Source organism: Liolophura sinensis, chromosome 1 (assembly GCF_032854445.1).
Source record: "Liolophura sinensis isolate JHLJ2023 chromosome 1, CUHK_Ljap_v2, whole genome shotgun sequence".
Classification (NCBI taxonomy): domain Eukaryota; kingdom Metazoa; phylum Mollusca; class Polyplacophora; order Chitonida; family Chitonidae; genus Liolophura; species Liolophura sinensis.
Genome location: NC_088295.1, coordinates 88687317 through 88702105, shown reverse-complemented (window position 1 = coordinate 88702105; position 14789 = coordinate 88687317). Strand labels below are relative to the sequence as shown.

At 40.8% G+C, this 14789-nt stretch overlaps 1 protein-coding gene across 1 annotated transcript; it reads right to left on the bottom strand.

Annotated features, from left to right (window-relative positions):
- Positions 1-1838: 1838 nt before the first annotated feature.
- LOC135461449 (2-(R)-hydroxypropyl-CoM dehydrogenase-like) lies at positions 1839-13297 on the bottom strand. The gene is made up of 9 exons (XM_064738557.1): positions 13218-13297; positions 10846-10985; positions 10469-10561; positions 9792-9933; positions 9141-9181; positions 5512-5581; positions 5070-5106; positions 4292-4361; positions 1839-2393 (listed from the first exon to the last, which is right to left on the bottom strand). Exons 1-9 carry the CDS (start codon positions 13255-13257, stop codon positions 2235-2237), a joined length of 792 nt encoding a protein of 263 aa, XP_064594627.1. The 5' UTR covers positions 13258-13297; the 3' UTR covers positions 1839-2234.
- Positions 13298-14789: the final 1492 nt, after the last annotated feature.

Sequence of the window (14789 nt, the reverse complement as noted above, 5' to 3'; positions counted from 1 at the left end):
CGACCATCCGCAGTTTGCTGGAAGACCTTCCCACATAAGCCAGCATGCGACGTTCTTTGAGGGTGGTCCTCAAAGAACGTATAAATGTAAAAGAACGTGCCTACCATCAATACAGGGCCCACAGGCCTGTGGTATGCAAATCTGCACGTAACATAGTTCTTCATTTATAACTTGCAAAGGTCTGTGCATGATGCATGTGAACCCTACACCTATAAAATTGCATGACTGCCTTCGTATAAGCGAAACACATAATAAAATGTAGGTACAGATATCAGCTCTCCAAACACGTTACGTCGGGATTGCGTTGAGATCCCCAGGCAGCACCTTTATTTTCACAGCAAAATCTTCCAATACATAACACATATGTTATATTAGCATTTTAACTTGCATTTAGAAATATAAAATTTCGAATGTAATTCTGCGTATTTTAGGGTGTAAAGTCTTTTTTTTTGCTGCCAGCCTGCCGTTTTTGGTGTACAGGTGCATGCTTGGTATCAAATGCCGGAAATTGTCTAAGCTTTGGGCAGGTATGAGTTTTACAGATGAAAGTTTGAAATTCTGGGCTTGAGGACATATGGAGATAGGTGGAGATGAGGCTGCGAGTGACGTCCCCTTGGCGTTGCTAGGCACCCCTCCAGCTGCCGGCATAGAAAGGGGCCAGATTTTGACGGTCAACCTTCGTCAAGATTTTAATAGCTTCTTTCTCACAGGCTGGGTCAGGTATGCACCAAAGCTTATTAGCCACCGAATATTTGGGCTGAGCCACAGCGCTAAACGTTAACATTGTCGCTTATGGAAAATTAATGGGGGTCTGAGGCCTGCTACAAATGCATGGCTACCCGCTGTCATACTCCATACTGCGCATGTGCCGTTTACATCACTGCCTCCACTAGTGAAAGTTGGCCTTTGGAGCCCATGCGACACGCGTCTCGGCTTTTATCTGAGGCCACTGACGTCCTCACGTGAACCTATAATCAGCATTTACCAATAAAATTGTTTCAGATGTCCGTTTGAATCATGTTGTGCATACATTAGATAGAGAGAATGCATGAGTATCAAATCTAAGTAGAAATAAAAGTAGATTGTGACATACACCTTTTGTGTTTTTCTGACTTCACGTCATGCCCTGTGACTTGGCGTTCAAGGTTTTACAAAATTTGCTTGTGCACTCTCTATACAGCACATGTGCCGCTCTCTACGTTCGCTTTACATCACTGCCACCACTGGCAAATTTTGTATAGAACTCATGAACGCCAGGGTCACTTGGATCACGGTGATGAAACAGGAATTGATGTCAACAAAAAATCCTCTTTCTCAACCTTTGTTTCAATTAATACTTCATCGGCGTACGTGGTCTTCGTCTGAAGTACTCGTTATCTCCTCGGGCGAAGAGTTTAGGCCAGTGACAAGTGATTTCCCCTTATAATTCTCTTAATTGACATTTTCCGGAAAATATAGGCCAAGGAGGTTTAGTTCAGAGCCAAATGCAACTCATTTTTTATTTAGCTGAACCGGCTCAAAAATTTAGAATTTCTTTCATCGGTATGCCTCTCTAAAACACAAGCATTTAAAACTCGATGACGGCTTTCAAGGCGCAAAACAGATGTCTGTATGTATTTGTTATACACATGTACTATAGGGATGTACCAGCATGGCATCGCCCGGGTGCCGGGCATGAGAGCGCAGCGGAGTCACTTATCGAATGAATGAACCCCACGTCGGCAATATTATTACGATATCGAGCTATGTCCAATTAAGATGACCCGGACAAGTTTCATCTCAGATTGCATATGTCCGCTTAACACGGTGATATATAGGAAGGAATGAAACATGGAATGTGAGCTGATCTTCAACATTACGTTTATTTCCTTTCTTTTAATGCAAAAATAGAGTAACTGTCCAAAATCTAACCATGTAAGATTTAGATATTTCATCTTGTATATTGCTTGTTTCTAATTAAGAGTGATTACGTAGGGCCTATAGCTGGAACACAAGAATATAAAATGTATAAACAGTTTGTCTTTTGCGTATTTATACATAACATGAGGGTCACTTCACTCCGAAGGAGTGGTTGGTGTCATCGTTTGGTCTAAAGTTCAGAGAAAAACGTACAGATGTTTTACTGAAAGTGAAAGCTATTATTTTACGCGTACGATAAAAAGAACTGCTAACGGCTATAATTCTCGTTTAAACACTCAGCCATGGCACATACATGGCTTTTATATCTCCATGATTTACTTTGAAACATGAAGCTGCCATCCTCCGTCAACGACGAGAGTTTCTCCAGTGATGAAGGAGGCCTCGTCCGAGAGCAGAAAGGCCACGGCCTTGGCCACGTCCCCAACTTGGCCTACTCGACTCACAATTTGTGCGTCCATCAACTTCTGGGCATGCTGGAAGGAAAATGAGTACAGACCTCGTGCATTATTATATCTGATGCGAACTTGTCAGATTTGATGTACATAGCCTATATGTGTTGATTGTGTATGTGTGTCATTACAGCTAGGATAAGTGTGTTGGAGAGGGGATAGCCCAAAAGCTTGGATCTTAAGATGCTCTCTATTCAGCAATAACTAAGGACCGTTGGCCATCCTTAATCGGGATGACTTTTACCCCAGGTTATCATATTCTATCTCTGTATACGTGGGTAAACTGTTGGCAAAGTTAGGAGCATATACCATAGATAATACCCGTAAGGCCACTTAATACATCACACTCGTCAAGTTCGCAAGTTAAGACTTTTAAGTACGTGTAATTTGAAACCACTGACAATGACCTTTTTGTATCGGATAATTCCCTAAATAATGTCAGTCAGACTCACAGGATGAAAAGGAGAGGCGATCTGTATGCACAATAGAATTGAACCATTGATCTCTAACAATGGGCTTTCGAGTAAAGTAGAAATGGTGGGAAGACGATGTGGAAACCCGTCATCAGTCTTCTCTGGCCCAACTGACAGGGATTTTTGAAACACTGTGCCTGACTGGTGAGAGTGGGATAAAAGCTCATGCTGTCCTAGCCTAATGAACCAGACGTTGTATGCTAACGACATTAGACGATAATGCAATTTTATAAGGTGGAGATGAGCATACACTATATATACGCAGTGTGGGCATGATAAACATACGCAGTGTGTGAGCCATCCACATTTAGAAGTACACGGAACCGTTATTATGTGTATGTATTTTGCATCCGGGGTCACTTGTATTTGAGGATTCCTAATGTAGGGACCTTCTAAATTTCATGTACACGTCATTATAACAGAGAGAGCAAAATGACGTTGCCGCTTTTAACATGGCATCTAATCGTGGGTCGATAAAACTACCTGTGGAATATTGTAATTTTCGTAACATTTGACACCTAACCCCACCCAACAACATGCATTTATTGAATTTTCTGTATTCTGTATACCCTCCCACATGCATGATAAGTTGGCGGTAAAGCCACGACGTTGTTAAAGTCCTGACTCACTTCCCGAGACCTCATATTAACATGAAATATTAAAGGAGAAGAAAATTTAAATATTAATCAAATACCACAGAAAAGAGTATGCATTTCCTCGCAGGTGCATGCCATAAAAATTTCTACTATGTTCCTCAAGATGATAAATTATAAATAAAATCAGCGCCAAAATCCGCTGTGGACGACTCTACTTTGCCTAAGAACTAGTCCTGATGTCTTCTGTGTTAGGAGAAGAATTGCCGTCGGAAACCGCCGAAGCGTAGTTCGTACATTTCCGGTAGAACTCTTCTTCTCAGAAGGTAGCGAACAGTACAGTTCGTTTTCCGTTTGACGATCGGGAAACCGGAATGTTGGACGTTGGTTCCCAGTTTACACGAACAAGCCGGCAGTTTTAACGACTCTAATTGGCTGAGAGGCAACAGGTCCTCAGCATAAATTGCAGGGTGTTAAAGATGGAGGACGCGATGGACTCGGCGATTTATGCCAGCTTTGCCATTTCAGGCTTTACGTTTATGGCGAGGAAAAATCGCAAAATTATGCAACAGACACCACCAGGTATAAAAAATGTGCTCTTTTCAGCCTATAGTGTCATGTTTTTAAGTTTTCTTCTCTTTTAAAGTTAATGGACAAACTAAATAACTAAATATCAATGTAAAATAATGACATTATTGACCAAATCTAATTCTGAACTATATAGTTGTCACCTTTGCAGTGAATCGTGAGCAAAAAAAAAAAAAAGAAACACGTGGGGCGGCTTTAGGCACTTGAATGCTAAGGTACAGGGCAAACTACTTTGAAACTCTTTGTGCAGTGCCCTTTAAATAATTACCGCTGCTAGTTCTTCTTCCGAAGACAAAGGCATCCCCGTTTGGTGAGCGGGCGTTTGGATGTACCCGGGCCTAATGGAAGAGGAACAAAGTGTATGGAGTTATTTCAGTTGAATATTACTCGTTATGTACATTTAAGAAAGGCTGCCACTATTCATACATATAACCTCCTCAAACGTATATATACAGATATAAATCATCGCTGTGAATCACTACCATTGATAATGCTAATGAGGCGTGCATCGGAATAATGCTTGGGAGCGCACAGTGATTAATCCATCGAATCCCAACACTGACACTTCACCCTGCAGCATGCAATTCAACGTACCGTTATTGACTGACTGATTTAGTTATTTGATTGATGTTTTATGCCGTACTCAAGAATATTTTGCTTATACGAAGGCAGCCAGCATTATGGTGCGAGGAAGCCCGGCACAGCCCGGGGGAAACCCACGGCCATCCACAAGTTACTGGCAAGGATTCCCACTACCGAGATTGAATTTATTTAACACCTGTATGCGTATGAATTTTGCTCTTAAAGGAGGAAACCGTTCAGCTCAGGGCGACTGTGCAAACTGCCACTTGTCATCAGTGTCCCACAAGCAGTGCAGAGTGGGGCGAATCCCATTCATAGACCGACCTTGAACTCGCACCTCGTGTGTCTTTATGACTGAACACAAAACGATGTAGGCCTACTCTTTCAATGTGCGTAATACCCTTTCAACGCGACGTAAAAAACCAGCACAGTTTATACAGTTAGTATATAGTAATATTACTTACATTATTCCGCAAACTCGAACTCCTTTTACTCCATAAGCTGAAAAACGCAATGTTTAGTGACAAGACGTTGTATCTCACGACAACTGTTTTGTTTACATATGAAGGATGAATAAATGAACGAATAAATGAATGAACTGCGTTTAATGCCACATTGTCTGTATATTTCGACCATATCGTGGCGTTAGAACCATGAAACAGTTTTATTTTAAATATCACCAGCACTGAAACCGGTGACTATAATGCCACAATAAACATATTTGTGGCTTAACCCTCGTCGAGAATTTGTTGTGGACCTATATCCTTTTTACTCTAGGTGAAGGCCAAGCTTGTCCCTATATAGATCTGAGTTCATGTTCTTTTCGCCTCTTCCACATCAAGCAGGAGCAGCTCAAATGGAAAAGACATTTGCATAAAATGTCGACTGTATACATGCATGTCTTACCACAGGCCAAGTGTTTGGTGAAGAAATTCATCGCTGCCTTAGTCATGGGATACACAAGCAAGGGAAAAGCCTGTTTGTGGAAACAAATTATGTCCTATAGTGATGATTACCGCAAATTACGTACACAAAAAACAAGTTAACACCGTGCAGATGTTAATACTCAATCTTTACTACATATGCTCTGTACTCACAGGCCGCAGAGTGTGTTCATCATAAAGCTACACTGTGTGTTCATCAAAAAGCTACACAGTGTGTTCATCAATAAGCTGCACGGCGCGTTAATGCTGTACCGCGTGTTTGTGTACAACCTGCATCGAGTGTACATGTACATGGTACACTGTGTGTGCATGTACAAACTACACTGTGTGTACATGTACAAGCTACACTCCGTGTACATGTCCAAGCTACACTGTGTGTACATGTGCAAGCTACATTGTGTGTTTATGTACGAGCTGCACTGAGTGTTTATGTACAAGATACATTGTGTGTTTATGTACGAGCTGCACTGAGTGTTTATGTACAAGCTACATTGTGTGTTTATGTACAAGCTACATTGTGTGTTTATGTACGAGCTGCACTGAGTGTTTATGTACAAGCTACATTGTGTGTTTATGTACAAGCTACATTGTGTGTTTATGTACAAGCTACATTGTGTGTTTATGTACAAGTTACAATGTGTGTACATGTACAAGCTACACTGTTTGTTAATGTACAAACTACATTGTGTGTTTATGTACAAGATACATTCTGTATTCATATACAATCTACACCACATGTTTATGTACAAGCTACATTGTGTGTTCATATACAAGCTGCACTGTGTATTAATGTATAAACTACACTGTGTGTTTATGTACGAGCTACATTATGCCATTATGTACAAGCTACACCACATGTTTATGTACAAGCTACATTGTGTGTTGATGTACAAGCTGCACTGTGTGTTAATGTATCAACTACACTGTGTGTTTATGTACGAGCTACATTATGTCATTATGTACAAGCTACACCACATGTTTATGTACAAGCTACACCACATGTTTATGTACAAGCTACACTGTGTGTTGATGTACAAGCTGCACTGTGTGTTAATGTATAAACTACACTGTGTGTTTATGTACAAGCTACATTATGTCATTATGTACAAGCTACACCACATGTTTATGTACAAGCTACACTGTGTGTACATGCACAAGAAACACTGCATGTTTATGTACAAGCTACACTGTGTGTACATGTACAAGCTACACTGTGTGTACATGTACAAGCTACACTGTGTGTACATGTACAAGCTACACTGCATGTTTATGTACAAGCTACACGGTGTGTACATGTGCAAGCCACATTTTGTGTTTATGTACTAGCTACACTCTGTGTTTATGTACAAGCTACACTCTGTGTTTATGTACAAGCTACTCTGTGTGGTTATGTACAAGCTACATTGTGTGTTTATTTACAAACTGCACTGTGTGTTTATGTACAAGCTACACGTTGTTTTCTTGAACAAGCTGTGCTGTGCGTTTATGTAGATGTTACACTGCGTGTTTACGTGAACTGTGTGTTCATGTCCAAGCTGCAATGTGTGTATATGTAAAAGCTACACTGTGTATTTATATATGGTAGTGTAAAGTCAGTCGACACACTGTATTTATATTACAAAGTTGTAAAGTGTGTTTACAAGCCACACGGTGTTGTCCTGTACATGCTACACAGCACTGTGTTCATGTACAAGTTCTATAGTGTGTTTACAAGCCACACAGTGTTGTCCTGTACATGCTACACAGCACTGTGTTCATTTACAAGATTTACAGTGTGTTTAAAAGCCACACAGTGTTGTTCTGTACATGCTACACAGCACTGTGTTCATGTACAAGTTCTATAGTGTGTTTACAAGCCACACAGTGTTGTCCTGTACACGCTACACAGCACTGTGTTCATTTACAAGATGTACAGTGTGTTTAAAAGCCACACAGTGTTGTCCTGTACACGCTACACAGCACTGTGTTCATGTACAAGATGCACAATGTGTTTACAAGCCACACAGTGTTGTCCTGTACATGCTACATAGCACTGTGTTCATTTACAAGATGCACAGTGTGCTTACAAGCCACACAGTGTTGTCTTGTATACGCTACACAGCACTGTGTTCATGTACAAGTTCTATAGTGTGTTTACAACCCACACAGTGTTTTCCTGGACAGGCTACACAGCACTGTGTTCATTTACAATTTCTATAGTGTGTTTAAAAGCCACACAGTGTTGTCCTGTACACGCTACACAGCACTGTGTTCATGTACAAGATGCACAATGTGTTTACAAGCCACACAGTGTTGTCCTGTACACGCTACACAGCACTGCGTTCATTTACAAGATGCACAGTGTGTTTACAAGACACACAGTGTTGTCCTGTACACGCTACACAGCACTGTGTTCATGTACAAGTTCTGTAGTGTGTTTACAAGACACACAGTGTTGTCTTGTACAGGCTACAAAGCATTGTTTTCATGTACAAGTTCTATAGTGTGTTTAAAAGCCACACAGTGTTGTCCTGTACACACTACACAGCACTGTGTTCATGTACAAGTTCTATAGTGTGTTTACAAGCCACACAGTGTTGTCCTGTACACACTACACAGCACTGTGTTCATTTACAAAATGTACAGTGTGTTTAAAAGCCACACAGTGTTGACCTGTACACGCTACACAGCACTGTGTTCATGTACAAGATGCACAATGTGTTTACAAGCCACACAGTGTTGTCCTGTACACGATACACAGCACTGCGTTCATGTAACAGTTGTATAGTGTGTTTACAAGCCACACAGTGTTGTCCTGTACACCCTACACAGCTCGCGTATTGGCTTAAATGACTTATGCTTAAAACTATTGTTGGCGTATTGGTTTATCTGACTGGTAAGCACCTAAGCAGACCTACACTCCAACAGTTCAAGCAGATGTACCTCCAAACAATCCAAGCAGAGTTACTTCTGGCCAACAGAGCAGACCTACTTCTTAACAACCCAACAGACAAGGAAATAATCACAGCAGATATACTTTCAAACAATCCAAGCTCAACAATTTCAGCAGATGAACATTTTAACATTCTCAAATTGTCTTCTCAACAACCCCAGTGGCCGGTCCCACGAAGTTATTTTGGACTGTAATCAAAATCAATACAATGGCCCAAAAGCTGAAAAACAACAGTTTTGTCTTGACTGAAATCAGATTTCAAATTATTCTGCAATTTAAAGCAAACCATTTGGAATCGGTCCAAGTAGATCTAGTTCCAAATATATACGTATATCGACCATTGTTACTGCGCAATGTTCCCTGTTAACATCCATGAAGGGTTCCACGGTGACTTTACCCTCACGGTTCCAGGTTGACCTACTTCGCCAAGCGCCCCCATCTAAATGTAATTCCTGCTTTCTAAGCTCACATCTTAACTTGATATCAATGGGTGTAATAACCTGAACTCAAGGGACATGTGAGCCGGAGTGGTGCAGATTAAATTGTGAACTTTTTAGGTATTTCGGCATCCAATAAGAACCCCTCTGCTGCCGTTTAAAACATGTCTTTCAATTTCAAGTAGCTAATACAATTTTACTAACATTACTACGTCTACTCACTGGTACTTCCGTAATTGCACTGGATATGTTAATCACTGTTCCTGTATCAGAAAAATACAAGTATTAACCAAACAACCAGAAAACCATCGCTTTGCAGAAAATGCTTATACACAATATACATTTTACTCTGATGCCACGAGAGTTAAAAAGGCGTGAAACATGATCGGTATAGGATAATTTGCTCCGTCCCCACCCAGAAGAGTTGTACTCTATTTTGGGTGTGTTTGTACCAGCTTCAATGTAAGCCTAAGCACATGCGGCCGGAAAAAAGAACAATATTATGGTTATGACATGTACGGATAACACACCCCTCCACAAGTTCACAATAACCACGATCCAGATCACTTAATGCGGTGACAGACTTTGAGGCCTATATATTTGCCGTGATTAAAGCTTTCATTGTACAATTATACTCGACTACGGTTCTAGGCGTCAAAAAAAAACATTTGTATACCAGCCGTAAACTATAATCTTGTCAATAATCTCAAGACAACTTTCCATAACAACATTCAACACAAATCGTCAAAGATCTAAGAAGGCAAGTAAAGAAAGAAATTAGGACGGAGTGAAGGTGACCCATGCATGCATGGGGAAGCTGATAGCTAAACCACTCAGAATGATATATTTTAAAATTGTCCAAATACAACACACCTTTAGTTTTCTCCAAGTGTGGCATGCATGCTTTGGTCAGGAGGACTGGACCCCGGATGTTTACGCTGAACACCTGGTCAAATGACTCGGCGGTCACAGTTTGTAAACTGTCAGGCACTTTCCCAAACCCTGCATTATTGATCTGAAAATATACAACCGGAAATATCCTTTCCATTTCAGAGTTCAACTCTAAGTTAAAAGCCACCTATGTATAACTCATTCAAGTCCGATAACTATGTCAGCCATGTTTCTTCTATGGGTCAACATTTTGGAACCGCTTATAGAAATAGAATGCCCTATAAATATGACATATTTATAGTTAGATTAATCAGAAATATAATGCTAGATACATCTTTATTTACATTGCTGGCACACGTGCATCTCTGCGGTTAGCTGCATGGCTCGAAATGCCGATTAGGGATATTGCAAGCTGGTATGACAAAGAAACATGGAAAATGCTAGGCCTAATATTTGAACGATTAACCCATCATAGGAAGTGTGAAGCGACAAGACCTTTATTACTCCTTGGTACATGGGAAAAACAACTCGCCCATTAGAGCATGGATCACTGACTTCAAAAAATACAAAGGTGAGGAAACACATCATAAAGGAAATGAAACTATTCCCCTCGTACTATAAAAGCCACTTAGGTATAACTAAGAAGACTTGCAAATTACCAGTGCGTTAATCCTTCCAAACTTCTCCAGGGTAGCAGAGACGATCCTGTCGGGGGACTGGGGGTCGGCCAAGTCCCCGATGATCTGTAAAACCTGTCGGTCATAGAATCACTTACGTTACATGTGCGTATGTTATATATTCCAGTCAACGCAACTCTCAATAAACAAATAAGACTCCAGAGTACACTTGCCTAATGTACTTGTTCCGAGAAATGCGACATTGCGAAAAGGTTCATATATTTTTCATATTTTTGAAAAAAGAAATAAGCGTTGATTTCCCACTAATCAATTGTACTTAATTTCGTACGGAAAAAAGCGACTTTCGAAACATTTTATATTCTGTAACTATCGATAATTGCCCATTTCCCTTGACTTACATCTTCGGAGTCTGCTCCGTTCTCTTGACACAGTCTACTGGTGCTGTCTAACCTCTCTTTATTCCGACCACATATAGCCACAGCGTAACCCCGTTTGCTCAGTTCACAGGCGATCTCCTGTCCGATTCCACTACTCCCGCCTAAAGCCAGACAAGAGAGACAACTCTCATAAGGAAGGGATCAAAGACAGTGTAATATACCCATGAGAATTACCTTCCCATATTTTATGCTGACGCTAATCCAGAGAACCGAGAACACGGGTCGGGTATCCATGACGAGGACATAGATTCTTAAGGGAGACCGTTTTAAACGACCGCATGTCTCGCGTGTGAGTATTGCTACCTATATACAGATGGAAAAATATATTATATATTATGTCTTAACTGTGTCATGTAAATTAGAACAGAGTCACAGGTAATGAACAGTCACAGGTAATGAACAGTCACAGGTAATGAACAGAGCCATAGGTAATGTAAAAGCCAGCGATAATCATTGTTTTTTAAAACAGTTTAAATAGTCACTTTAAATACTCCATATACTGTAAACAGTCCAATACTGTAACTACTTCGACCGAGTTACACGTTAGTCTTAACTGGGTTGTCCAATAAAATCATGTACGGACACTCTGATTGGTCAGAAGTGCTGCTTCGTTTTAGTTACTTTTTTGGTCGAAACGTGCTACGTGTGTTTTAACTGAACCGTCTGTTATTTTTATGTGTGACTCACATTTACGTGATATTGTTGAAATGCAAACCTTCTCCATTTAGAACAACAGAAGAACCTCTTCTTATCACCGGAACCCAATGGAAGCTGGGGAACCTTGAATATTCCCTGTCCCAGAATGAGACTGAACCATGTTTGAAGTAATTGCCAGTTTAGAAACAAAAATACTTTTGAAATATAAATTAACGGGCTTTGAAATAAGGTTCACTTTTGAAATAGAAATTGAGCACTTTTGATATAATCCTGCTTACTACTTCTAAAATAAAACTTTATTCGAAAGTGGAACTTATTTCAAAATTGGTCAGTTTTGTATTCAGAGGTGTTCTTTTTTTAGAACTGACATTTTATTTCAGGAATGGTTCTTACAAACCCCTATCCTCCTATCCACCAGAGACCAGAACAACTGATTTGTTTTGTTCAATATAACCTGAAGTCTTTAATCCTAAACACCCTTCCACCATATACAGGCACTATACACACTACCACCCTCTTCGTGCACACTTCCGCACTATACACACTACCACCCTTTTCGTGCACACTTCCACACTATACACACTTCCCCGATACACTCGTTTCCACATTCACTCTTCCATGCTATACACGCTTCAACAATACACATGTACGCTTCCACATTATACACATTTCCACCCTATACATGCATGCAGTCTCCACAAAATACAAGCTTCCATACTATACACGCATACTTACACAACAAAATATATAAACCCTTCCACCCTATACTTGCACGCTTCCACTCTATGTATGCTTCCACCCTACACATCAACGCTTGCACACCATGCACGCTTCGACCTTACACATTCACACTTCCACACTATATACATACTTCCACCCTACACTTGAACACTTGCACGCTATTCACAATTCCACCTAATACATGAGTCCATAAAATACACACTTCCACCCTATATATGCATGCAGCAAGCTTCCACCCTATACATGCATGCAGCAAGCTTCCACCCTATACATGCATGCAGCAAGCTTCCACCCTATACATGCATGCAGCAAGCTTCCACCCTATACATGCATGCAGCAAGCTTCCACCCTATACATGCATGCAGCAAGCTTCCACCCTATACATGCATGCAGCATTTAAAAATGCCTGTATAGCGCGATTTCTTATTCTGCTGTGGACATCCACGGTGTAGTTTTCAAGCTATAGGCACTTATATTGGTGAAGCAAATGCCCTCTCTAATGGTCTCTGAAAAATCATCAGTGCCGAGTACTGTGGGTAAAAAGTAACACATATACATGTTCAAATAAAAATGGCTATTTGACCACACTAGAAGACATGTCACATATTGTCTATAAAACACCAATGTTTTGTAGGAAACGTTAGAATAAGTTATTGAAAGTACCCCAAGGATGCCAGCCCGTGTTTTAACAAAAACGTACGCCTGTATAGTCCCACCATATACATGAAAAACGTTTTGCATAAGACGTCTGCGTTCGTATAAAAACTGCAAGTCATTCGCCCAGTATTGCGTAGGTTTTTATAAATACATGTCATGCGTCGTTAATATTTGCAGTGTAGTCGGTATGTACTGGTTAATATCGAAACACTAAAGAGTAGAACTGAAAATGCGACAGGTTAGCAGTTGGTTTTGCTTTTTAATGTCGGTAATCTTACCTGTAATTATGGCAACACGTTTGTGAGATTTTGCGGCCATGTCTGTGGTCCAGTTCTTGGGGATGTCTCGTGAAGGTAGGCCTAAGTGTGCCGTGAGTCTGTTAGTAACATGGGCCCTGATAGGCGTAATCCTGTATATTACATTCGGTGAAACAGCGCAAGCGCTTGCAGTTGACCTATATGAACGCTGTTATACACCCGGTACTCTGGCTTAACTGCACAGGTTATGGCAAATTGTGTACACACGCTACATATGTTCTTACTAATAACGTCCCCTGAAGTAAAGGACACCTAATTATTATTATTATTTTTTAAAATATTTTTTAGAAATATCAACAAACGTTAAAAATGAGACTTCTTGTTTGATCGGAATATATATGCGTATCATACTGATCTTCTTGTTTGAACAATAAACATTTTGTGCCAAATGTACAGATTCTGGAGAAGAAAGAAAAACAAAATAGGTCTACTCGCATTCCACATGCATCAGTGCTGGCTTGGCATGAATCGCCCAGAGCTAAGCTTCGGTGGGTGTGTTGACAGCACGTGATTTTTCCCGACAGTTGGTGGATTGGAACGCTGTTCACTTTTAGTTATATGTGGTTCATTGGAGTGTGCATTGTGCAATGATGTGTTGCATGTAGTGAGGTTGTGGTTGAATATGATGTGACTTTTAACATTCAGTGAATATGTATGGTGCTGTGGAGGAAACCCTCGACCATCGGCAGATTGCCTAGATATGAGGCCATCATCTGGACCTCAACTCACGGAGACCACATTGGTGTGAGGCTTCTGTGTCATTGTCCAGCGCTGGCGTGCTACCACCCGGACCACTGAGGCCTCCTCTTTGTGATTTGATGTATGCTGTTCAGGTTACTTTCAGTATGGTCCGATATATTTAATTGGTGTGTGGTTTATTTATCTGAGATTTCTGCACGTAGGGTAAAATTATGAGGGGCATCGTTTTGTTTTAGTGTGGTGGAGTAATGTGTTTGACGCATGCGCATTTTGTGGTTAAGTGCTCATTTCAAAGATATCATAATGTTTTACTTGTAGGACGGGCAGTTGGGTGGGAGAAAGCACACAGGTCGTCGAGGAAAGATCTCGCTTTGTCACTCAGGTACTTGGCGGCGGAAGCTGGATTCGAACATGCGACCTCACTGATCAAGTAGGTTAGTCTATGTGGCCGCATGGAAACATAACCATCTAATCATATTCAATGGGTTGTCATAATCCTGTGAACCATGCTTGAGAAGGTTCATGCAGCTGGATAGATTGGATGTTATGACAAAGGGAGCTAACTGCATGATGTAGCACTTTTCGGCTTTCCAGGCCCACGAATTGACATGGGCGCCAGTTTCATCCATGGCCCAGACGTTAACAACCCTGTTGTGAAACTGCACCACCAGTTCAACCTGCCCATAGCTGACACGGACTATACGGGGTGGCTTGCCGTCAGAGAAAATGATTCTGTACCTTTACTGGTACATTCTGACAGGTTAGCAGTTGGTTTTGCTTTTTAATGTCGGTAATCTTACCTGTAATTATGGCAACACGTTTGTGAGATTTTGC